At 38.6% G+C, this 25,625-nt stretch overlaps 1 protein-coding gene across 8 annotated transcripts in view; it reads left to right on the forward strand.

Annotated features, from left to right (window-relative positions):
• Positions 1-25,625, forward strand: part of LOC105221648 (putative transcription factor capicua) — a 52,488-nt gene that overhangs the window by 21,941 nt on the left and 4,922 nt on the right. For 5 of the 8 annotated variants that reach the window (XM_029037888.2, XM_054225920.1, XM_054225921.1 and 2 more), the window contains exons 3-21: positions 1,174-1,565; positions 13,079-14,296; positions 14,368-14,809; positions 14,952-15,092; positions 15,167-15,924; positions 15,988-16,191; positions 16,260-16,390; positions 17,392-18,279; positions 18,356-19,512; positions 19,575-19,784; positions 19,937-20,177; positions 20,401-20,658; positions 23,168-23,364; positions 23,428-23,647; positions 23,709-23,957; positions 24,026-24,371; positions 24,488-24,654; positions 24,730-25,082; positions 25,348-25,567. In XM_029037888.2, the coding sequence (XP_028893721.2) occupies positions 13,272-14,296; positions 14,368-14,809; positions 14,952-15,092; positions 15,167-15,924; positions 15,988-16,191; positions 16,260-16,390; positions 17,392-18,279; positions 18,356-19,512; positions 19,575-19,784; positions 19,937-20,177; positions 20,401-20,658; positions 23,168-23,364; positions 23,428-23,647; positions 23,709-23,957; positions 24,026-24,371; positions 24,488-24,654; positions 24,730-25,082; positions 25,348-25,567 (7,207 nt within the window). In that variant the 5' untranslated portion in view covers positions 1,174-1,565; positions 13,079-13,271. Of the gene's footprint in view, positions 1-1,173; positions 1,566-1,645; positions 1,852-13,078; positions 14,297-14,367; positions 14,810-14,951; positions 15,093-15,166; positions 15,925-15,987; positions 16,192-16,259; positions 16,391-17,391; positions 18,280-18,355; positions 19,513-19,574; positions 19,785-19,936; positions 20,178-20,400; positions 20,659-23,167; positions 23,365-23,427; positions 23,648-23,708; positions 23,958-24,025; positions 24,372-24,487; positions 24,655-24,729; positions 25,083-25,347; positions 25,568-25,625 lie in introns of all 8 variants that reach the window. The other 3 variants (XM_054225924.1, XM_054225926.1, XM_054225925.1) reach the window with 3 other exon arrangements.

Here is a 25,625-nt window from a genome sequence, read left to right on the forward strand (position 1 = left end):
TAAACATCCGAATGCGAGTCACACACTCAATCGCTCGTCTGCGGCGGTCAATGGCATGCGCATGCATTTGTATTAGAAGGGAATAATGTGCTTCGCAAACCTGGTAGGTGGCCCTCCAGTTCCTGCCCATTCCTTCTGTGTCAGTCGGTGGCGGATTACAAAACTTAATACACACAAAGTCAGTGCGCATACAAACACTTGCGTTCGTCAGTTGTGCTGTGTTACAGATTTTATGCATAATACAGTTTGTGTGCTATTTTCGTCTGTATATGTATGTATGGGCGCAGGTTTGTGTGAATTTTTGCGGTGTTGTGGCAACTACGCAAATTGCTATTGCTGCCAGCATCAACTAACAGCAGTAGCTGCAAAAAAATGTATGTTTCACCCACAGTTAGTGTTGGCAACCTTTGCGTAATATTGATTGACAGCCAGCCAACAATTTTTTAGTTGCCATGCAATGTTATGGACTTCCAACTTGCTACGACTCACTTTTTACTCCGCACGCGTTTACCTCCTCTGGCTCTTCGTGTTCATCAGCGTATTTGCTAATTGGCAATAATTTAACTTTTTTCTCTTTTTATTTCCATTAAGCCTTACAATTTTCATCCAAACTTCGCCTCAGTTTATTGAGTTTCGAGTATTTGGAGCGCTTAAATTACGCTGATTAATTTAAAGTTTCTCACTGGAAAAGGCAATTGGTAGACATATGCATACATGTGGTCCATTTTTTCGGAATACTATATGATCGATTGATATAACCCGTGCTTCATCGAATTGTATCTGATTGGCCCACGTTATATGGCATTTAAGTTGTATGAAATTTGTGTAACAAATAATGAGCTCAGTTGATATTTTTAACATGCAGGTTTTTATACGCTTATAAAACTATTAATTTTGTGTTCCCGGGGTTGTATTGCCAACAGTATTCACTTTGAATTTTGTTCACAAAATATAGGACAAATATTCCGCAAACTCTGGAAAGAATTATGCACCTCAATTTAGAATCGGAGAAGCGTTTCAGATATGTTCGAGTATTTCATTATTCAATCGTTAATGTAATTTTTCATACAACAGAAATTTATCCAAAATCAACTATCTACACATTTCTATGTTCTATTCATCAGACTTTGACTACTTTTTTAACTCATTTCCTTGCTACTTTTCTCTTTCCAGCATTAATGCGTTATCCGTTAAACAATATAGAAATAATAAATAAAAAACACCAAAACTAACAACAAGAAAAAGGAGCAAGTATTGCAGAGAGCAAATCCAACATCCTGAAACGTTCTGTGTTCCAAAAAGCTTTCATATAAGTGCAAGAAGTCGCACGCAAAGTTGGAGAGATGGACATTAATAAAAAGAAAAACTGAAAACACCAAATACTCACCATCACTTAAAAAGTATTTTTCAACCCACCTACCTTATGGATCTCGTGCAAATAGTCATTTGCACACATACATACATACATACATACATATATTGATGAGAACTCAGAAAAATTTTGGACGCTTAACATATAATTACATTTGGATTGCAGGGAAAACGAAATAATTTGAGCATTTAAGGTGAGTTCAATAAATGTAACCGTATCATAGCGCCATAACTTCTTATATATATTGTATAAATATATGTATATTTTTTTCAGTAAGTCCACTAATTGATTCCTTAATTGGACTATTAAATGTTTCATCTTATTAAAGACGGCACACTATTTATCCCTGTTGATTGGCATCTTTGAAGGCACGTTTTTCTCTAACTGACATTTCTTGCAGCTATTATACTCGCGCTAGCCCAGCAGCCATTCACAGGAGTGGGGTGTGACTAATACCCAAAATTCCGCCGGTTACTTAGGTAGTTAGTTGCTGGGTAACAAAAGTTCAATATACTCTTGCCGTCAACAACAGTTGAAGATTTGTAATTTCAAGCAGAAAGTTCGCATATCATGTGTGTTCGTAAATAAAAATAGTTATACGTACGTGTACATTTCCATTTGACAGTCATATTAAATTATCGCAGTTGACTTGCATGAATATGTGTACTTGCTCGTACCTATCGCACTTTAAATGACAATTTTATATGCTAATAGCTCATAACCTGCAATGAATTCAACTAAATTGCAATTTAATTTACAACTGCAGTAGTATAAGCCGTAAACACAACTAGTCTTCCATAGAAGTGATTCTAACATGATTCCGGTTAGAAATATGTACATATGTACATCAGTTTGGGGTTCAATCAAATACTCATTGGACTTTCGTACATAACTCTAGTCACTCACTCAAATATATGTGTTTAACCTGACATATGTATATCAATATATTTTATTTCATTGAAGAAAAATTGAGCCAATCATATAAAACTTATCATTACAATTATTATTCACTAATTGGATGATATGATACTTATTATGTGATATGATCCGTATATGATAATACATAAAGGAATAGTTTTAACTATTAATTCATTATTAATTATTTTTCTATATTTATCGCAGAGACTTCAAAGGCTGACTTTTTTTGGCCGTTTTCAATGTATATTTCTTTATTGCATACAATATTTTTGCATTATTTATTTGTAATTAGTGGCATTATCCGGCACTTCAATGCAAAAACAATCAACACGCCGTATTAAGTGCCAAGTGCTTAGCTTTTTTTTCAAAATTTCTATACAAATATTTATTTGTGCACTTATGAATGTATCAACGCGTTGCATTCGTCCGCTTTATATTCAATTAATGCATTATTTTGTATTCTACTATTCTACAATTGTGTTTTATTTACACCATATTCATTTTAATTAAATCACATCCCGTCTACCGCGCTTTTCTCACGTAATTCGTTGCTCATTGTCTATCAGTGGCTGCGAAAAACGAACAATAAACATTATGAATTCCTATTTTTATTTTAATTTAAAGCATTCATTAGACGGTAAACAATATTTCAATTTTATTAGATAATTTTAATATGAATATGCAATACATGTTTGTACACATACATACACACATACATATGTAAATAGTATTTGTAACTATTCATAAAAATAATAACACTAGTCTAACTGTAACAAAACTCCCCATACAATTATACATTTTTTTAAACTGAAAATTTCTGTAAATAAAATATACATACCTAATTACATGTATAATTTTAATATAGTTCAAGCTTAAATATAATTGCTTGCAATTATCATGTTTTACCTTTGATTTTCCACCATTGTCATATACTGCCATGATTAAAATTTTTCTATTTGAATAGTGGGGGTATTATACCTTTCAAAAATGTTATTCTAGAAAATTATTCAAAGCAACAATAGCGATTTATTTCTGGAGCGGACAATATCGAGCTAGGACGGTCATGGTCGAATAGCATTGAGCCAGCGTAAACTGTGGCTAGCCATGCTTAGATTGAATGTCGAGACTGTTTTAATATGATGATTTGCTTTGAATATCGGGGATGAATATCTACTATGAATGACAAGCATTTATCGAACAAACCGGTGCCCCTACAATTTAATTCATAATTTATGGATTTATTTTTATTAGACGTAGTTCTAGAAGCTCCAGTTTATACACGTGAATATTTCATTGTTGGAGAGTATAGGCGAAACATTGATCCGTTACGCCGTGAAACCAATCGCGATACTCTGCTCATTGACACTCTGTGCGTTTTGTGATTTTGTGGTTTACCTTTCCATTTTTCGAATTCAGATGGAGTTTATCCATCTTCTTGCTACTCCAAAACATATTTGTAATGGTTTTTCAAATCTTTTACATACGTATAAAACTCTTCTAATTAGTACTTGTGTTTCAAATGGGTATATACTATAAAAATGTAAGCAAACTAAAACATTTAAGAAAATAGCAACCCTGACTGTGATCAAGCGGTGACTCTTTGGTCGGCGCACTCCAGTACTCTGGTAACTAAAATGCATACAGATTTCTTATTCAAGCAAATTGGTCTCAATGAGAGCGCTCGTTGCTAGGCTGCTGTATGTCTTCCATACAGCCACCGCTTGCCGGGAACCCGGCATTGTGAGTCACTAAAATCGCTCGACAACAAGAAATGTTGTTACGACGTGCAATGGAATAGTACTACGCCCATATGTATGCCTACGTCAATATGTGTAACAAATTCATGGACATCTATATGTACATACATATTTTTCCGCATTATAAATTTACAGATTTCAATCTGCCTTCTAACTTTGTATTCACCATGTTTATTCTCTTCCTTTGCGCGCACTCTTTATACTCATGCGAAATACTGAATAAAAAAGGAAGTGGGAGGGCAGTCAAAATATGTTGCATAGAAATTGCAAAACAGCACTGCAGTTCGTGAGCATTTACCAGCACAGGACATGGCTCTCAGCTAATGTTCATCTCGTTGATTTGTATTTGATACGGCTCTCCTAGAATTCGCGAAAAGAAGAAGAAAAAATCTGTCAACACAACACTTTCAACCTTCTCCGACCGTGTTTTTTCTTAGGACAACATTCATACATGTATATATATTTGTTAGTGTAGACTTTAATGAAAGAGGTAGGTCCCTTTTATCCTTTCGGACAATGTCAAATTCCGTATTTCATTTCTTAACACTAAATTGCTACGTTGTGCTTAAATAATAATAAAAAAATAAAAAACAGGCTTACAAAGTACAATAATGAAATGAAAAATCAGAAATTGATATGAAAACGAGCTATATAATCTTTGGTCAAAATGTGCAACAGTTTCTAAACCACAATCTCAAGAGTTGATTATTAGTTGACGTCGCAATATTCAATATGTGGCATCAACATTTCCCAGATGCGGTATATGTATATAGCAGACGATTTTACATACTTAAAGACTCATACCCGCTCATTGGTGGTTTCATCACTTAAAATGTGCGATTCTTCCATTAGGATGGCAAAAGTTCGTATTATTATAACAAGCACAATCATTTACAAACTTACACATTCATACTTGTGTATGTAAAGGGTGTTTTTTAGACATGTGGTTTTCAAGAAGAAATACCACGCATATAATTTAATATTATGGCCAAGAATTTAGCTTTAGTGTAAAGATAAGAAATTAACATTATCAACACCAACAATGTCAGCCTCGAAATCTAACGGATAATCACTTTTGCCACAGGTGCTACTTTAGATTGAGTAGGCAATTGAAAAGTAAAATCCTCTCTCGACGAATCCAAATCAAACTCTCATAGAGTTTTCGAGAGAAAGGTTTTGCGAAAGATTTTTGGTCCTTTGAGCATTGCAACGGCGAGTATAAATCAAGTAACAGCTGTTAAAAGGACCAACTCCGAAAAAAGAATTGCCTCATTGAAGACCACATGTCTAAAAAGTACACCCGTTATATTTGAGAACCATAGGCCGCCGTCAGTTAAGAAAGCGAAGTGGTTGACGGGGCTCTCCACATATAGGGAACGTATGTATATATGCGGATAATGCCTTGCTCACCACATCTTCCTCCGGTCGGTAAATGAGTATTTGCAAAAGTTGTAAAGCTGCTTCATTTCTGTTGAATTTACCACACTATATGCTTCTGAATGATATCACTGAATTCTTTGATATGTGGATACGCGACTTTCGCTCACATGGCAATGCAATGCATTCTGAGTTTAATGTTCTTCTTTGCTTTCTTTTTGCGTTTTTTCAACATTCCTTTTACATTTCATTTTATATTTCACTCGCATTACTACTTATTTCGAGGGCATTCAGCTAACTGTGCGACATGTCCTTCCGACAGGGGACAAAATTCTTGAGATAATTGCATGCATATACGTATGTATGTATGTACATATACTTTTTTATTGAAGAGGTTTAGAAACTGCTTTGTTACATTCTTATCTATAAACTGAATCTTGTTAGTCTTTTATTTAAGTTATCCTTCAGACTTCTACTTCGTCCATTGGCAGTACATTGAGGTGTAGTCAATACATCTCATAGTTAACAAGTAGATACATGTCTGCTCCTCAAATTGTTAGAAAACCGAAAATTCAAATCACACATAAAAAGAATAAAACATACACCCATAACTACAACACTGTGTTGCTGTGTTCTTTTCACGTTTCCACTCGGCATACACCTCAGGTTCGACGTATTTCCTTTTTCTGCCTCCACACACACACACAATGCATTGGCCGCCAAGTGGGGTTACTGACATTCACTCGTACGTCTCGTCATCGTGCATTTACACGAATAGTCGTCTACGCGTCTGCACTGCATTTGCTCATATTCCACACCTCGTTCTGGCATTTCGTTGATAAATGGTTCTTGCATTCGTAGTGCATTCTTCGTTCGTTGTTTGGTCTCGTTGAGCAGTAGAAATTCATTCGTCGATTTGTTGTTAGTTTATGATGTATTTTTTATGTACATAAGTACGTTTTTGTAGTTTTATTGAGCTTTTATTATTGTTTTTCATGCGAACATACATATAAATATGTGTGCTGATACTTATTTGCTCAATTTATTATTTGTTTTCTTCAATTTTCCTACTTTATTTTATTTTTTTTTTTTAACTTGATAACGGTTAGTTTCAATAACTATTTGCCCTTCTACTGATTCTTCCCTATTATATGTATGTTCAATGTATTTTATAATGTTCGCTCATTGTGCCGTTTCGATTCTTTAACAAATCTCTGCGCAATGTGTTGATGGCAAGTAGTGTATGAAAATTAAATTTTGATGTGCTTCCGTTACAACCGTTACATAAGAACATTGAACTTTTTGTGTCTAACGCAGCATTATACATAATGAATTTCATATTCTATTCTATTATTTTAATTGTTGTTATTATTATTAATTTTATTTTTATTTTAGCCAACTATTAATTACGTTTTACATTTTTAAAGAATATAAAGTGTTTCAATATATATGTCTCGATTATTTATCAAATAAGTTGGTTGGGTGCTATTGATTCAAACTTTTCCTAGCAAAAATAATTAACGAAATTTTTAAACTAAAAACGGACTAGATCTTTTTAAAAACCTTTTCGGTCTAGGATTGGTAGTGCTTCCTAGCTTCCAGCTTACACTCGATTACCCAATAGAAGTAAACGAACGATTTAGATTCTTGTGATTTGAAACCAATCTCTTTGCTATTACTTTGTTTAGTTTTATTTATAATTCAATTCGAGTTTGTTAAAATTTTAAAACAAATAATTTTATTGTTAGCAATAAAAAATATAATATTTAAACATTTTAATTTTTTGTAAAGAAAAATAAAAAGGTTAGATGCCCTGCTACTATTACCGAAATTCTAGAAAAGTGAACGCAATAAAAGGTAGACAAGTATTGTCTGCAATAACAACAAGAAGTCAATATAAAAAGTAATAAAGAGACAAAACAACAACGAAACAAACAATTAAGTCGGTCTATTTGAGTGAGAACTATTCGACCTAAGTTTTTTGAACTTCATCTACACTCTTTTGCAGTTTCAGTGCTTAATGGATTTCTAATAGTTAGATCGCCATCCCGTTTAAGCTTTTTATTTTATTTTCTGCACTACCTATTACTCCACCGAAGACACAGTGCAGTTTCACTTTACTTTGCACGAATTATTTTCTTTTTAATGTTTCAAAATAATAATTTGTATTTCATATGAAATGTTTTATTCCCATAATGCAGCAAGAAAATCATAAATATCATATTTATAATTGCGAAAAAAAGTACATACGTACGTGTGTACGTACAATACATTGAATATCAAATTGCGGGCGTCGAAAAAATATAAATTAGGAAATGGGCTACAGGCGTGGTTAGAATTTTTGTTCGAAAATGAAATCCGAGTTAACGGTATGGGGAATTTGTATATGCCGAATATTATGTTTTGTACAACCAAATGCTTGTTTAATCACACGCATACATATACATGTATGTATATATTCATAACATGAATTGTATGTATTGCAACTAGATCGAATTGATGGAAGTGTGATCCTTAGCTAGCTTTACAAGTTGTTGCTGTTCATATGTTTCATACGCTATGATCAAAGCAATAAGCTGAAGTCTAATAATTTCAAATTTTATTGAATTCCATATAAAATTCATACCAAGTAAATATTTCTTCTTTTAGCAGACGAAAAAAGAAATATTTTTAATGCTGGACTATCATAATATTCAAAATAGAATTCAAACTCAATTCAAAATGATGATCACATTCTCTAACGTACGCCTTCCATTTATGGACGGACACGGTTTTCATGCACAGTGGCAGAATTTTTTATATTCCTTTCAAAAACATAAAATTGACATTTTAATGTACGTTAACCTGTAATATAGACAAGTGCGAGACTTATTTTTTATTGGATAATTAATTAATAACGAAATATTTGCTAAACATCGCTTGGGCGCTAGATGAGCTACTACATAAAACTTCATAAGTTGAATTAGGACGCAGACACATGTATACGTATGTTAGCAACCATGTACATAGGGGATATTTTAAATTATAATAATTGAATAACTTACTAATTTCTCTTACTGCAAATGTTGGATATCTCGGCAGGGATTGATTCGTAAACTCTGCAATACTTGTCAACATTCCGCAAAATTACATACGTACGTTCATACATTTGCACTTAAGCACGCTTTTATATGGTACTTATTGTTGTTATAAGTATATATGTATGTATGTGTGTGTGTTATGTAAATAATAATGTTAATTGCACCATTTGTGCTCAGTTAGATGAGTCAGCGGTCGGTTGTGGTTTTTTTATCATCAAAAGCGCGCGCCTCTCCAACTTCCTTTCATGCATATAAACACCACTACAGACATACAAATATTTAATATATATGTGTACGCAAAATGAATTGACTTTAGTAAGAAATTTCAAGAAAATAAATAAGTAGTAGGTGAATAGAAAATACTTTGCGTACTAGAAATGACCATTTAGCCAAAAGGCCCCGCAATAATATTGTACAACAGTTGGCTCAGACAAAGTGCACACTGCTGGTATCAATCGAAAAGGTTAACAATTAATAATAAAATAACCAATGCACCAGCATGTGCAGAGTTTAAAACTAATCGCAAACAGGGTACTAGCTACAATCGGAGGTCGAATAGATCTGAGGCAGCACTATAGAACATATTATAAAAATGAAATCAGGAAAAGCTCAAGTTTCAGATTCTACTTCTTTACTGATTTGCTTACGCGATTATAGCCTTGTTTACAATAGCTCACCATTCGTTTTTCCTTTTCTCTGTTTGACGTCAATTAGGGATACCAAGTGCAGCCAGATCCTTATCCAACTGGTTTTTCCAACGGAGTGGAGGTTTTCCTCTTTCACTTTCAAAGCTGGAATTCTTTCTTTCTTTCTGACCTAGCAAGCGTCGCCACTGTCTTTATATTCGCTGAACCATGTCTACGTCTTCGTTTAACTCGTTCAGCTCATCTTTACGTCGTGTGTGGCATTCGCCGTCGCCAATGTTTAAAGACTTGTATAGTTCGGTCTCAGTCCGTAGTAGCACCTGTTGGCAAGAGTGATTCTGCGTTGGATTTCAAAGCTGACATTGTTATTGGTGTTGATGCTAGTTTCTGGAGCGGTATTTTAAAAAGAACTTTACAACATTCCCCAAGAGCTGGCTACAGCTCATTTAATTCACGAATTTTTAGATACAACTTTAACTTTCTTGCTGGGTTGTTAATTCGAATGGCTTGATGTTGTCGTGGATATGTACAAGCAAAATAACTTTTTAAGCTTTTCTTGCCAGCTGCTCTTTCTCTTTAGTTTTTCTTTTGTGAAGTATGTAGGTATACATAGAGATTTGTACACATCAATCAGCGAGAATCTATCAGTTTTTCTCAAACAGTTCTTAAGTGCATATGTATGTCAACCGTTGGCAAAAATTGAAAATATTGTGGAATTAAAAAATTGTAACGTGCAGTGATCTTTTGTGTATTTTATTTATTTGCACCCGAAAACACTGAGCATGTAGTCTTAAAGCGGGAAACGATTGTAAACCGATTTCAGTTGAATGTCTAAACAGTCACTTCAAACAGTAGGTGTAAACATACATAAAGTAGATATCTACAATGGTCACAGTGAATCAAAATATAAAATATGCCAACTTCTGTCGGTCAGTCATTGATGGCCGACATGTTTCCATAACTCTCATATACATATATAAATAATCGGCCCTATTCCCGTTGTCGTTGTCGTTTTAATAGTCGTTTCTAAGTCGTTGTCGTTCTTATCGTCGTTTCGTTCCTAAATTGGTATTCTTGAAGTATATCGTAACGCCTAAGAAAAGTTATCGAAATTTGTCTACATATTTTATATAGTATACTTTAAGGAGCTCTTTTCCCATATAAAAATTTCTTTCTTATGCAACGAGACACATTTTTAAAGCAGTCCTTAATGGATTTTATGCTATTCTATATTGACTCTAAACAACGTTATCACTGTAATTATTGTACTTAAGTACAACAATGTTAGTCTTCCATCTTTATTTGATTTTTTAAAAGAAGTAGTGGTGACATCTGCGTCCTCCAAATTTTTTTGTAAAATATGTTATACTTCCAGCGTCTCATGCTCCTTGCTTCTGGCTAATCCGACTACTCTAACTAGTGGTCCAGCCAAAAGAGACATGGGTATCTGTTTATTAACTCCTCCTCTTGTTGGAGTACTATTTTTTTCTTCGTTTTGAATTTTAAGATCTTTCATATCTTAAATATATTCTTAAATATTAAAAATGCAATTTTATTAATGCCAACAATTTCCGACGAGAGATGGCGGTGAAATGGATTTATTTATTTATTTTTTTTTTTGAGAAAAAAATATCCCTCCCAAAAAATCGAAATTTAAAGGATTTATCCCTTTTCTAAAGTCTTTGGCATATGCAGGATATTTTTCCATTTCAGAAATTAAAATTTCAAACTGTTTCCGATTTGGAATTTTCATCTTCACTTCAAATATTCCTTCAAACAACCGCGTCGTTTCTATGTCGCTCACAATTATAGCAACGACAAAAAACGACTGTTTCTATGTCGTTTCTATAGTCGTTTCAAATTGGGGAATCTCAATTTATTTTCGATAAATGTCGTTAACGCCAACAGGAATGCCAAATAGGCGTTCTTAAGTCGTTTTAAAACGATAACGACAACGGGAATAGGGGCGGATATCAATTAAACCGCAAGATTCAACTCAATTGAATTGCTCCAATTTAGCCACTCGTTAAATGTGTATTAAACTTTATTTTGTTAAAGTGCAAATAATATATTTATATGTGTGTTTTTCTTATATGTATGTGGGAATATGTAAAAGGTTCATTGCAGATGCAATGCTATGAAATGCAAATGAACACACTTATGTAGATACATACAAAGATTTGTGCAAATTGTTGCGACGACAGAAGAAATGAAACCTACGGATTCGAGTAAAAACACCGAGGAAACTATATTTTGGAATGATGTATCATATTAGTTATTTATAGGAAATATGTACCAATTTCGTATTTACCATAAATTAAAGTCATCCGAGAGTAGAGTTTATGACATTGTTTTTCCACTAAAAGGTAGAAAAGGGTAGAGTCAAATATGATAACTACCAATTTTGTTTCTTGTTGCAAGCAATCTCGTACTTTTATTTACTTTACCACGTACTCTCCGCGTATTCACATTTTTGTTTGTTTAAAATAGACTGACTGCACCGCCAATAAGCCGAGGATTTCAGCTACGCTGATGTTCAAGCACGCTACTTGTAATCAACACAAAATCATAGATGAACACGAACCAACCCATGAATGGCACTTGAAATACGCTTCTGCTGCGGCAGCTCCACTTTTGTTTTGTTTCATACTTTCGCTCTCTCTTTTGCTCTAACTCTCTCTCTCTCTCTCTTGTGTTATGCTTGGCAACTCTCTTTGGCGCGCAACCTATAAGTTTTTTGAACTCCATGGCAGCCGCCAGTCACCTTGGCTGCTTTTCTACTATCAACTAGAGGACCCTATACCACAGCCAACCACTTGCAGCCATCATCAGGGCCGCACTCTGTACTACTCATGTTTAATTTTATTTCAGTCTGCTTGGCGCGTTGGCGGTTAGCAGTCTCGACTATAACGGGCTTGCATCGGCAACTTTATACGTAATGAAACGATTGAGCATCAACGAGTTGTACTGTGCCATGCATTAGTTGAATAACGCGCATAGAAAGTGCATTAAAAGGGAAGAAAACCTTCCACCCAGTTCATTGGCAGTTTTTGTGTATCCGTCACTAGCGCCCAAGTCCGCTTCGCGACTCCCCCACGCTACCACAGACACTCACCCAGCATTCATAGCCCGTGTGGAGTATAGCTATAGTAGTCCACCAGTTGCAAAACAGACGCTGTCACAACTAACGCCTGTATCTGCTCCGCTCTTGTTGTATCCTTTCCTTTTTTATGGATTGTGAGATGTGTGGCAATACCCATAGGTCTATACTCAAATTGACTTGACTGTGATTACAGTTACCAATTTTACTTATATCATTTTTAGTCTGTGTCTTCTTTGTTAGCCTCGCCTTGTTGCCAGCAACCCATAGGTAAGGTTATTCTAAAATATTTGTTGTATTGTGAGTTAGCGTCCTGGTGGCGGAAAACTGTAAATTTTGATCGTTTTATTCATACACACTGAAGGCCGAGTGTACGGAAGTTAACGTGTTAGGCTTCCCGGATGCAATTACTCCTATACTACCACGCCCCCCAAACGCCCGGCAACCGAGATACTTATTTTAGTGCCATGTGCTGTGGGTAAAGAACGGTAACGATGTAACAGATTGCACTCAAATACATACTGACGAGCCAGACAGGTGGGAGTATTGATCGATATCCGGTGGTTTGTGGCAGATTCACTGTCAACGGCAGCGACGATGATGGCATTTGATTATTGACTTGATGTGGTTGATTTTTACGAGACATACATGTAGCTTTTGCTCGTTGTGAGCTAGTGGATTTATATTGGAAAGAGATGAAGATTAAGCGGTTAAGATTAAAGGAGACACTTGTCTCATTTATAAGTAGTTTTAAATAAATGTTTGTACATGTGTATGTCATAAAATAAACTAGTTATACGTCAAAGACAACCTTTCATAATTTTTTGCAGATGCTACCTTTGAAACCTTTATAATATTTCATCACTATATAAATTACATAACGTAGTCTTATCGACGTCGACGTTGCAGAGACATAAAACCAGCAATTGTAGCTGTCGCAGGGATAGGGACCGTTTGTCGGATCGCGCCACAGCTTATGTGGCTGTCAATGACTGCTTCGATGTTGCGTGCAACACCTGAAAAATGGTCAAAGCGGTTTCAGCTCGAGCAACAGCAACCACGGCCGCATTGTACGTAGCAAATCAGCAATTGCAATTACAGCAAGAGCAGCCGAACGGCAAGAAATCTGTACAGAATCTACTGCAGCAAAATCTACCAAAACGACAGGAGAGTTGTTTCAGCTCTGAGAACGAACAGAATTCAAATCAACGTGGACAGCAGTTTGCTTTTGACGCTGAGGACGAGGAGGAGGAGCCGTGCGCGAAACGCATTGCTGTAGCATCGCTCACCAAAATGGTAATACCATCATCGGCAGCAACAGCAACCACCACATCATCTGCGTCCGTTTCCTCTTCAGTCGCATCAGCAACAACGACAAACAATGCTAACACGAATGTTGCCGATCAGCAACAGCAACTGCAGCGGCAAACACAACAACAACAAAATGTTCTCTATCAGCAACATCAACCCCCGCCCGCCAGCCACAACAGCCAACAGTCGGCGCCGCGTCAACATCCGAAGAAACGTAAATTCGATCCAGCTGAGCTGGACCGACATCAGCAAACCTCACCACAGCCCCAGCACCAGCAGCACAGCGGTGGGCCAGCTGCGACCTCGTCGATCTCCAAACAAATTTCGCCGAATAATAACGCTAACGGAAACACCGAAAACAATAACGGCTTGAGGAACGGAAACGAGACGGCTATATCGAGTGCATCATCATCAGCAACAGGCAATATTATTGTTACAGGCTGCAATAGCAACGTTTCATGGTCAGTCACAACCACAAGTTCTGCAAATGATGCCGCTACATCGACGGATATTCTCTATACAGCGATCCGTTCGACTGGCCAACAGCAGCAACACTCCCCAGCAACATCAATGATCGTGAGTCCGATGGCAACAACGACACTTTCCACCGTTACACTGCCGGGAGGAGTTGTAGTTGGCGCTGGCGCCAACACTAACAGTGGTACGGCAGTTGTAACGGCGGCTGGGCGGGGAGCGACATCACTTGAAAGTCCCGAAAAGCGCATGATCATAACAAGGTATGCCAATAGCCATCATAGATATTAATAGATAAATTGATAAATTATTTCATTTTTTATTTTTTCTTCAGCACACAGCCGTCAAGTAATTACAAACTGCAGAACGTGTTGAGTGTGGCTCACAGCACCAGCAATACCACATTGCAGCAACAACGCCACACCTATCAGCAACATTTACAACAACCACAGCCAGTGGTTGCCATGCAGCCACAGCATCAGCAGCAGCAGCCGCCGCCGTCGCTAGTTGCCAATTTAGATCTCAGCGAATGGTCGAACACGCGCGTGTTGGCCAAACTAAACAACTTTTACGCATCTGGTATTATACGTCAAACTACATCGTACAATGGTAGCAGCAGTGGCGTAGAAGCCAATGGCAGACCGTCTTCCGCTGCTACACCGAATTCGATTACAGTGGAATTCGATCCGCCGGAAAATTGCACCCAGCGCTATACAGACGTTTTGGGCAATGGGCGCTTTAATGTGATATTGGACGCTAGTCCACCATTAGCTGATGTAAGTCGAAGCCTACAAATACAATTAGTTTTACTTATATGAATAATGTTTATGTTGACTCATTTTATAACAATGCCATATTTAATGGCAAGCCCTATCAATGGCTGAAATAAAAATCTCTTTGCTCTTCTGACTTCATTAGATTAACGTGGACACACGAGTTTGTGTGCGCAGTCAAATCGACGGTCGATCAGGATATGTTTTTGTGGAGGGCTTTGTGACGGACATCAATACAAAAACAAAACAGTTCACCGTACAAATTCACACAGATTCGACGCCAATAGTAAGAAAAGTAGAAGTAGAATATACCATATAGTACCAGTTATAATTAATTACTTTCATATACTCCAATTACAGTTTAAAACGGTTAAACGGGCGGATTTGCGTTTACTGTTACCGCCTTGGTGGGACGAATTGCGTGAGCTTTCACCTTCTCCACAGCAGCAGCATTCACATGTTTTCGGCAATCATAAAGCTGGTGGTTCACACTCTGCGCTGCTCACGTCCCCACATCAACATCGCACTGGCGGTAGCAGCGGTGCTCCAGGGACAGTGTCGCACAAAACCAGTACTGGTCACCACAATTTGACTTATGTGACTACGCGGTATGACGGTAAAATTCCGGCACACGCTACAGTCGCCAGCTCCCAGCAGCTGGCCGCACACATGTCGTCATACAGTACCACTCAACAGCAACATCTACAGAAGCAAGAAGAGTATTACCGGACGACTGCCACTTCACCGTTCCAAACTGTAGGTGGCAGTGGGCAATCTTTGCTTGTGAACGCTCATAATGTGGGAACGATTGGCAAAATACATGCCAACGGCAGCATAGCAACAGCATCGCTACCCGAAATTGTTGTTTCGCAACAACAATCGCAATCAGGAGGCAGCGGCATCAGCAGTCATCAATCGCACTCCCAACACTCGCAATCGCCATCAGATGATCTACAGCGACGCCAGTCACGTCAATATGATGAATTTGAGTCGGATGATGAGTTAAAAGGAGTACAAATAGATGGATACACGCTAGGTGACGGCGACCCCGAGAAACTGTCGGCGGGAAGCAAGCGCAGCAGTGTACAAAGCCGTGGTAGCACATCAAGCACCCCAAGGTATCGTCACAGGTCGTACCAGTTATTAATTTTCGTATATCACTTTTTTTCATTCACTTACAGATCTCAAGCAACCACACCACATCGCTTCAAAAAGGGTGACATTGTTCAATCGGAATCCGGGGTACGCAAGAAATACAATGGCAAACAATGGCGTCGCCTTTGTGGTATGTGCTCCAAGGAATCTCAGCGACGGGGTTTGTGCTCACGCCATCTCAATCAGAAAGGCAATGGTCTGCGGCCCAATGGCGCTAGTCGATTTCCTGGGTATGTCATATATATTCCAGTTTTCAAATATGATAATAAATTTCATATATTTACACTTTCTCACACAGTGATATGAATAGTCGTTCAAGCAGTAAGACGCAAGTGGACGAAGATACTTCGCGCGATTCAGAGACTTCCCCCAACTACCGTGTGACAGGACGTTCTGACCAGGAGGAAACTGATGTGGCTAATATTTTAGGTAAGCAGGAGCACAAAGTTGAAAGAACAACTGTCCCATCCCATAGTCTTGATATGTCCATGAAAAAAGCTCAACGAATTTTACCTTAAAATAATTGAACCATATTTGGTTTGACAAATTGCTGGAAAAATATGTGTTTAAATTTTACATTATTTATCGTAAGGATTGGACATTTTATGTGGAATTCTGTCTCTGTCATGATTACTTGGTTCAAGCTGTATAGCGTGTACTGAATACTTATTCGCCCTAAAATAGTATTACCTCACTGAAAACCGCACATCTAAAAAATACACTGCATGTTTGTATGTATAAGTGACACATGCAGTGAGTACTTGAAATTTCTTCTCACACATTCAAATCCGAACTCTCCACTCATAATTCTGCCCAAAAAATAACAATATTTTCAAGTACCTGCAAGAAGAGCATTGTGCATGTTAAATGTATTGTTCATAAGGCCTTGAGAAGGAGCCTTTCGTATCGGCAGGTAAAGTGTACATGCTGGAGAACAAAGACGCTAACAAAGAAAGGTGTGAAGTGACGATTATTTTCAAAAGATTGTTGTAGCATTCAAATGTTTAGAAAAGAAAAAAGAAAACAAGATATTAGTGATGACTAAACGTTTGAGGAGACCCAACTAAAATTTCATAAGTCGAAATCTAAAGCGGAGTGCGAAAACTTCAATACATTTTTAGTGCAATGCCTTAATATTTGCGTAAAAAAATTATCAAATAGTTAATTTGTATAGAATAAATAGTGAAAGTGTCAATCGCTGGTGAAATAATATATTTTGCGTCTACTAAACATATTATCTTTTTATAAATATCATTGCGTTACTTGTGTGAATTTTTGATATTGAAATTAGCCTTGCGAAAATGAATTTAAATATTTTTTTGCCGAGAGATGACATAGCTGGCAATTTGTATCTTCAATGTTTAAGTAATCTTAAATCTATGTTTTGCTTTTAATACTAGGTATTTAACCACTGTTCTTTTTCTCTGCAGTGTCACTCAGCAGTTCACGTTCTGCCACACCAAGCTATTCTTCACCTGTCAACCATGGTACCTCGCCGATGAATGTTACCAATTCGCCCGTGCCAGTTGTCTCCAATCGCCAAAATTTTTTCACGCCGATAGGTGGTGGCCCTGTTGTAACAGCGGACCCACAAACAACTAAGTGGAAGACTGCGGCTAGCCCCATACAATATGGTACAGTGGGCTATCCACAGGTTATACGTCCCGAATCGGTGCGTGCACAGGGAAACGCTGCCGCACCACCGCCACAACAATCGCCCGTCTCTATGGTGGTGCATCATCAGAGTGCTGCTGGTGTAGCAACTACACATATGTCCGGATCTAATGGCAATATACATCATTCTTCTCTGCACCCGGCTCACCACCAAGCACCACCACCACCAGCACCAGCACAATCTGTTGTCATGGCGCAACAGCATTTGCAGCAGCCGCCGCTTGCGCATAGTCATATATCCCTGTCACCAGCTGCGCCACCTCCACCGCAACCGGTCGTTAGCAGTGCTGTGATTGCACCACCTCGCCCACCGGCTTCTGTGGTTACAAGCGTTGGTCACGCTACCACCAGTGTTATACGGATCTCACCTGCTGCCGCCGCGGCTGCAGCAAATAATGGCACCGCAGCTAATGGGAGCAATGCTGCAACGACACTGCCGAAATCATTTCATCCTGTCATAGTCGATCCCACACAGCTAGTGCCACTGCTGTCACCGGCTAATGGCAATTCAGCGCTGCAGACAGGACAGTCCACATTAGTTTCGATCAGTGGCGGCTCACTCTTAGCCGCTGCACATCAACATCAATTACAGCTGCAGGCACCAGCGCCACCGATTTCAAATGAAAAGACGATTCCAAAAAACGGTATGTGTCCCTGAAGATATAATATTTCAATAATAGACATTTCGTCTATCTCTCGGCTTTCTTCTTTTATGTTTAGGATTTCCGCCGGGGTCGATATATCAATGGCAAACGCTGTTGCCCACCATCAGTCAATCCCCCGTTAAACCGACCAATTTTACGATAGCCGGCATCATACCGCCAACGGCGGAAACACCACCCCCACAACAACAACAACAGCAGCAGCAGCAAACAACACAAGGAATTAATCACCATGGTCTCCACAACAATCACAGCAATCGTAGTTTGAGCGTCGGTCATAAAATGACCGTTGACTTAGACTCACCCGAGAAACCTTTGAATTTCTCAACAAGTGATGCAGCCGCCATGAATAGTACGTTTAATGTAGGTAGTGGAACAGGAACATCAGGTGGCAGCGGAGACAACAGCAGCGTTCAACAAGAAGATAATGACGATCAATTAGATGACGACGTCTTCGAACCATCGGCACCAACACATCAAAAAACTAAGCATACAAGATTCGCCATCAATAGTAGCAGTGACAGCTACAGATATGGGAATTCGTCGGGAAACAAATATGGTAATGAAGGTATGGGAGAGGCGAAGACATCGACAGTTGCAAGTAGTTGCGGCGCAGCAGCTAAGCGACGTTCACAATCGCTTAGTGCGTTACAGCAACAACAGCAGCAGCAACAAGCAAAAGCAACTGGCGGAGGAGGAGCTTGTGTCATTGATAAGGAGCCCTTAAGTCCAGAACCGGATAAAATCCGCCGCCCTATGAACGCTTTTATGATATTCTCGAAAAAACACCGTAAACTGGTTCATAAGAAGCATCCTAACCAAGACAATCGCACCGTAAGCAAAATTCTCGGTGAATGGTGGTACGCTTTGAAACCGGAACAGAAAGCTAAGTATCATGAATTGGCCAGTTCAGTGAAGGATGCTCATTTCAAACTTCACCCACATTGGAAATGGTGTTCGAAAGACCGTCGTAAGTCATCTAGTTCCGGTAAAGGTGGACCATGCAGTGGCGCTATAGATAGCAGTGACAGTATCGACTTGCCAATGCATAGTCCGGGTTCCGCGAGTGCTTCAAGCAACACTGCAGTCGATTCTCAAGGGGATATCATACCACTTACAATTGAAGAAACTCTGGGCCATGTGAAAGAGGAAAACACGAGTATCAAAGCGGAGGTTGTGCAACCAAACGAAACCCAACAGTCAGACGATGAGCACGTAAGTTATGTTAATTATTAAACCAACAATAGTATTTACTACAAATATACCTTTTGATGTAGATGCTGATGGTAGATGAAGCTACGAATAATAAGCAGAGCAGCAATAGCAAATCAGGATCTCAACGACTAGACCCATTGAAACAAATAGATTTAAAGTGTCGCGAACGCGTTACCGATTCAGATGTTGAAGATACCGCCTATGATTATAGGAAATCCGCAACGAATGCGGCGAAAAGTGTGCAAAGTAAAAACTTAGTTGAGAACGAAAAGGTTGGTGACTTTTCAAATTAAATATTTCCATTGGAATTTAATTTAAATACGAATTAATCAATCATCCTCAATGTATACAGTTTTTTTTTTTTTATAATTTATCGAAAAGTTTTGCTTTGACACTTAAATAATAATATTTTCTAAATTAAAAGCTGTCAACGTCGAAGAATTCAAGTGTAAAAACTGAGAGCATTAATAAGACGGAAGAAAATCTAGCTTCTAGCAACAACGCACTTAACACGAGCACTGAGAGGGACATAACATTGAAACCGAAACCCATCAAGCCGTATGCCTCCAGCATTGAAAGTAGCATTCTTAGTCCTCAGCAGATGCCGAAATACTCATACAACAGTCCGAAGAATCCAATCGGTGTAACACCATTCCAACCAACAGGCGAGCGCAATAAATTATAAGCGAAATACAATTTTGAAAAGCAGTTGCATCATATTGTTAGATTGCTTTGAAAAGCTTATTCGTGGTGCATAATACTTGAGTGCACTGTTCACTGTAGATATTTTTTCGTAACGCTTTTCTATTGTATTTTCATAATTCATAATACGCAACTTTCTTTCATATATATTTACGCTTGTTTATAACAACATTTTCATTTGTGTAGGCGGTGCGTTCAAAACCATGCCCATAAGCCCAAAAAGTGCTAAGCTAGACGAACAACAGACGCAACAGATGCATATAAAGCAAGAGGATATCAAGCAAGAGCTCACTTCCCCCTACAAAATGAATGGCGGCGGCGCAAGTGCAAATAGTGTATTCACATTCAATGTGCCAATGGGCGCTGCAGCGAGCCTCAATCAAAAGCAACAACAGAATACGGGACATCCACTACGCAGTCCTAATACCATGGAAGGTAGTAAAGGTATATACAGATTTAAAGTAAAATATACAAATTTTTCATTTTCTTATAATTTATGATTATATGAATATAACTGCATTTGTTATTATTTATAACATTTAAATTATTTTTTCAGTTGTTGCTATTGTGCTGTATATTCTGTTGATTATGTACTGCTCTACTTTAATTTTCATTTATTCATGAGTATTGTAATATAAAACAATTTTTTTTTAATTATTTTAACTATGATCAATTGGATACTTTAAGAAATCTCATAAATTTCCCTAAACAACTGCCGCAACTCGTTATTATCATCAACGTCGCAACCATCCTTCGCTAATATTGTATTTCTATTTAACTCACTGCTTCGTTTATTGTATTAACATTTTAACCAGTTAATGGATCATGTTTCAAAAACCTCCACCTTCATTTATATTTTTTATTTGCATGCGCAATAGCATTCTTACCTGTTTTTTAGCATACCAAATGTTGCTGTCTCTCTCTCTATCTTTTTCTATCTCTTCATCATTCTTCACAACTAACCATTGACCATGCCTACATGTGCATTAATCGTTTATAAATCATCAACACATATATATTTGCGTTCCGACAATTACAAATCGGTAATATATGAATTCAGCAAGTTCGCTAGTCGATAAAGCCTCGGAAAGCCACAAAGATACTCGTCCCCAACCTCTTTTCGAAGCAGCCGATGATGACTACGATGCCTACGAGACGGAAACTGATTTTGATGATATAGAATTTTATACAATACCAAAATTACGTTTAACCAGCACACCCACGACGTCCAGCTACAGCAAAACACCAACAACGAAAACGTTTCATTCAGTTGTGCCGGTGAGCACAGCTGAGCCAACGGTTGATTGGCCGCCACCGTTGAAACGAAAACAATTCACTATCGTGCGTTCGTTGACACCACAACAACAGCACATCTCACCACATCGTCAATTGAAGTATTTGCATCAGCGGCGGGTGGAAACACCTCCAACAGTAATTACACGCGTACCCACGCCCTTTGGTATTACTGAACCGCAATCGCCCAAGCTTAGGAGGCAATCGTTGAATGCCTCGCCAGCATTACAACAAGTCGTGCCAGCTGTTCCCAGTACAGCTCAGTTCGCAATAATTCGCACACACCACCATCATCATCATCATCATCCACATTCAAATCCACACTCGAATTCACACTCACATTCATTAAGCTCTACACCACCGCCCTTGTTTTTCAACAAAATATCAAGAAGCGCAACCATTGCAGTCACATCAGCATTGTCACCTCTCACCCTGCCTGCGTCCTCAACAATATCAAATAATACCTGCTCATCCGTTACACCCACATCTTCCACTTCTACATCCGCATCCGCATCCACATCAACAACAATCTCATCTCCCTCGCAAACTGACAAAATTAATGCTTTACCCTCTCATTGCTCCTCATGTATTGCTAACAACAACAATAACACTGACTCGCCAATTTTGTCGTCTATAACAAAACCGTCGACTCCAACGACAACAACAACGATTATTAAAAAACTGATTAAAATGAAAAATGGCTGTTTAAATAACTCTACAAATCTCACGGAAAATGGTAAAGATGTGTGTAATAAAAATTCACCAGGTGTCCGTTCCACCATTCTGTGCGATCCATTGATAATAGATGCAGTCAAAGACTCGCAGATCCAGCAGAGTACTGTCGAGACCACAGCTGTTGAGGCAACTCCCAATACTAAAGTACCAGCAATTACATACCAGCAACCACCGACAATGCTAGTAATAACCGATGGTCAGCGGTATGCCAGCACCTCCAGCGCTCAGTTAGTGTCTCATAAATTGAAGAAATTGTCAGATGCCGGCAATGGCAGTGGGCCCGCCACATACACCTACGTTTTGGCCACCAATAGCAATGTCAGCCACAACACAACCAGTGGAAATATCAATCCGAATGCGTTAAATATCAATTCTACGCCCTCCACACCCATCGCTGTGAAACATCCAAATGCTATTGCGACCACTTTGCGTCCATTATCGCTGATCAGTATGAATTCTTGCAACAAGATTACGCTTCCGGCAAATGCGCGCATACTCGCCGCAACCTCATGCCCATCCAATAGCAACAACAACGGCAATATTGTCGCTATGACCAATGGCAATGTACAGCTTGGTGGTGGCAATCCACCGCCAATTGGTAGCACGCTTACGCTATTGAGTACGGCGCCATCACTCGCTGCGGCTGCGGCTGCTACTCGCTTGGACTGCAGCAACGGCAGTGGCAGCAATATCAACAACAATAACAATATCATTACAATTACTAACGCTACTAACAGCAGCAGCAATAACAACAACCTCAATAACATATTCACTTTCAGCAGCAACGACACAATAGCAACAACTAGCGGCACCGCCGCCTTCAAAGCTGACGTCAAAAGCGGCGGCGTCAATGGCGAAGGCAAAGGCGGTGGCACTTCAATTTTAATGTTCAACTCAAATATTGCAACTGTTGTTAATTCCACAGCCAACACATCGGCATCGTCGGTGCCATCTTCGCCTGCCTCGGCTAGCGTAGCCATCAGCTCGTCCGCGGCCTCTTGCTTTACCAGCACACCGGTAATGACACCAACTCAAATACTCACAACGTCGACTGGTGGTAATGGCGGAATTGGCAGCGGCCAGAAGCAGATACTATTCACAGTCAACAATATGTTAAATCAGGTAAGGCGAAAAATATAAACAATTAATAATAAAAACAATAAATAAAAATAAAAATTGTTTCAGGTCGCCATTCTCCCAATGCAACAACTAACGGAATCATCAGCCAGTATCGGCGCCAGTAGCAACGTTTCTGGTGGTGGTCCAATTAAGCCAACTCCCATCTCCTACCCCAACTATAAGAAGAGCAATGGCCAAACTGCTTTTGGTATGAATGCAAATATGAGTGCCAGCAATGCTTTATCAAATACGAATAACGGCTCTGTTTTGCTGCACAACTACACAGGTTTATAGGCATAAAATACGTTTTATCAATATATAAATATTTATATCTTACACTTTTGCAGAACCTACACCAAAATCACCATCTTATAAATCATTGCCCACCACACCGAAGTCAGCTTGCTCCTCTTCAACTTTTGCAATGAATCCACCGGACTCAGCTGGCAAGCGCAGCACAGATAGCAGCTCGACTTCAGCCTTGGACGTCGAGGATGAACCGAATGATATTGGTGGCAAACAGCAGTTGCAGTTCATTTTAGCACCAACGCCAGCGCAACTGGGACGTGCGAAATTTCCGCGCCGAAAAACTTGTTGTATGTATTGTTTTTGAGGTTTTTTTGGAGTTCGCTGTAAATTATTTGCCATTTTACAACAATTATAGCTTCAAACAACGGAGCAAGCGATAATAGTAATAATAACAGCTTTTCTGCCACTGGCCTGATGGGGAGCAACGCTATGAAGAAATTGAATTCGCCTATTATGGTGGACTCTTCATCGCCTATCATTGGCAATGTAAACACAGTTGTGTGTTCGATGACGTCGGCTTTGCCCACACCTACCTCGTCAACGACCACGCCCAACAGCGACGAGCAAATGCCAACTACGCCTTCGGCAGTTAATAGCAATGGCAGTACCGGGAGTGTGACTGACTTGAGCGGTATGTTGAACCCCAAGTCGCCGTTAAAATCAGCATCAGCGACTAAAAAGAAAAACGATGACATGGATAGGTGAGTACTCTTCGATGGAAATAAAACTTTCAATATATATTTCATTTTAATGTAAAATATGGTCTTATAAATTTACGTCTAAATATATATGTACATATGTATATCATTTATTTTAGCGTTCTAAAACAAGTAGATTTCGAGAAGAAATATCAGGCATTGCCACAGTTCAAACCCGAAGATTGTCTATCGCCCAGCGCCATAGCAGTGCCCTCATCGCCACGCGTCTACGGCACCAATTATCGCAAGAAGAATCCACCTCAGCCTATTGCGCCACCAAAAAAGAGTGAGTAGAAATTTGCTATAACCACATTAAATTTCGCAATCTTTAAGTAATATAAACAATATTCTTTATCTATAGTCATTTGTGAGGATGAATCGGCTATTGATACAGCATCATTGCCATCAACACCGTCACAACGTTTCTTCGGGCCCGATTTCAACATTGAACAGCTAAGTAAGTGCAAAGTCACATACAGCAGTGTAAAGTATATGCAGATTTTTTATGTCGACTTTAATTTAATTATAGATTTGGAGAACTCTGATGAAACGGACCGTTCGCCGCGCACTCCACAAACCCCTTTGCAAAGTGCACGATCAGATGCGAGCGAAAAAGGACATCGCAAGGTATTAGAAATACGTCGCAAGTTTGTTTATCAACTTTTCAACGAACACGGCATGTTTCCATCGACCCAAGCCACAATGGCTTTTCAGGTATGCTAAATGAACAAATGATTGATTGCATTTAAAAAGAAATGTCCATATCACGGTCAATTGTAATAATAATAGTGGTGATAAATAAATTTCTCATATATGAAAATAGATAGAAACTTCTGCATAGTGAGAAGTAAGTAATTCTTATATGCAATAACTTTTGTAAGCAGGCAACAAGAAATTAATACCAAACAACAACACATGTGTGCATTCTTATCGGCACTTTATTTTAACAAACGTAAAAACCCACCTTTTTGCTTTGCAGAAAAAGCACATCGACGTATTTCCGCGAAAACAAGATCTCCAATTGAAAATACGCGAGGTGCGTCAAAAGTGTATGAGCCAGTCCGGATTCACACCACACTCTGCCGGCCCTATGACACCATCCGCTGAGACTTGCATGGCCACAACTTCTGCAACATTAACTACAAACACAACAACAGCAACAACAACACCAAGTCAGAACTATGGTAGCGGAGATAATTGTAATGCAAACTAATTTTTCATGCAAGCCCACAATATTTAAATGAACATTTCCTATTG

The sequence above is a fragment of the Zeugodacus cucurbitae genome, chromosome 2, assembly GCF_028554725.1.
Source record: "Zeugodacus cucurbitae isolate PBARC_wt_2022May chromosome 2, idZeuCucr1.2, whole genome shotgun sequence".
Taxonomy (NCBI): domain Eukaryota; kingdom Metazoa; phylum Arthropoda; class Insecta; order Diptera; family Tephritidae; genus Zeugodacus; species Zeugodacus cucurbitae.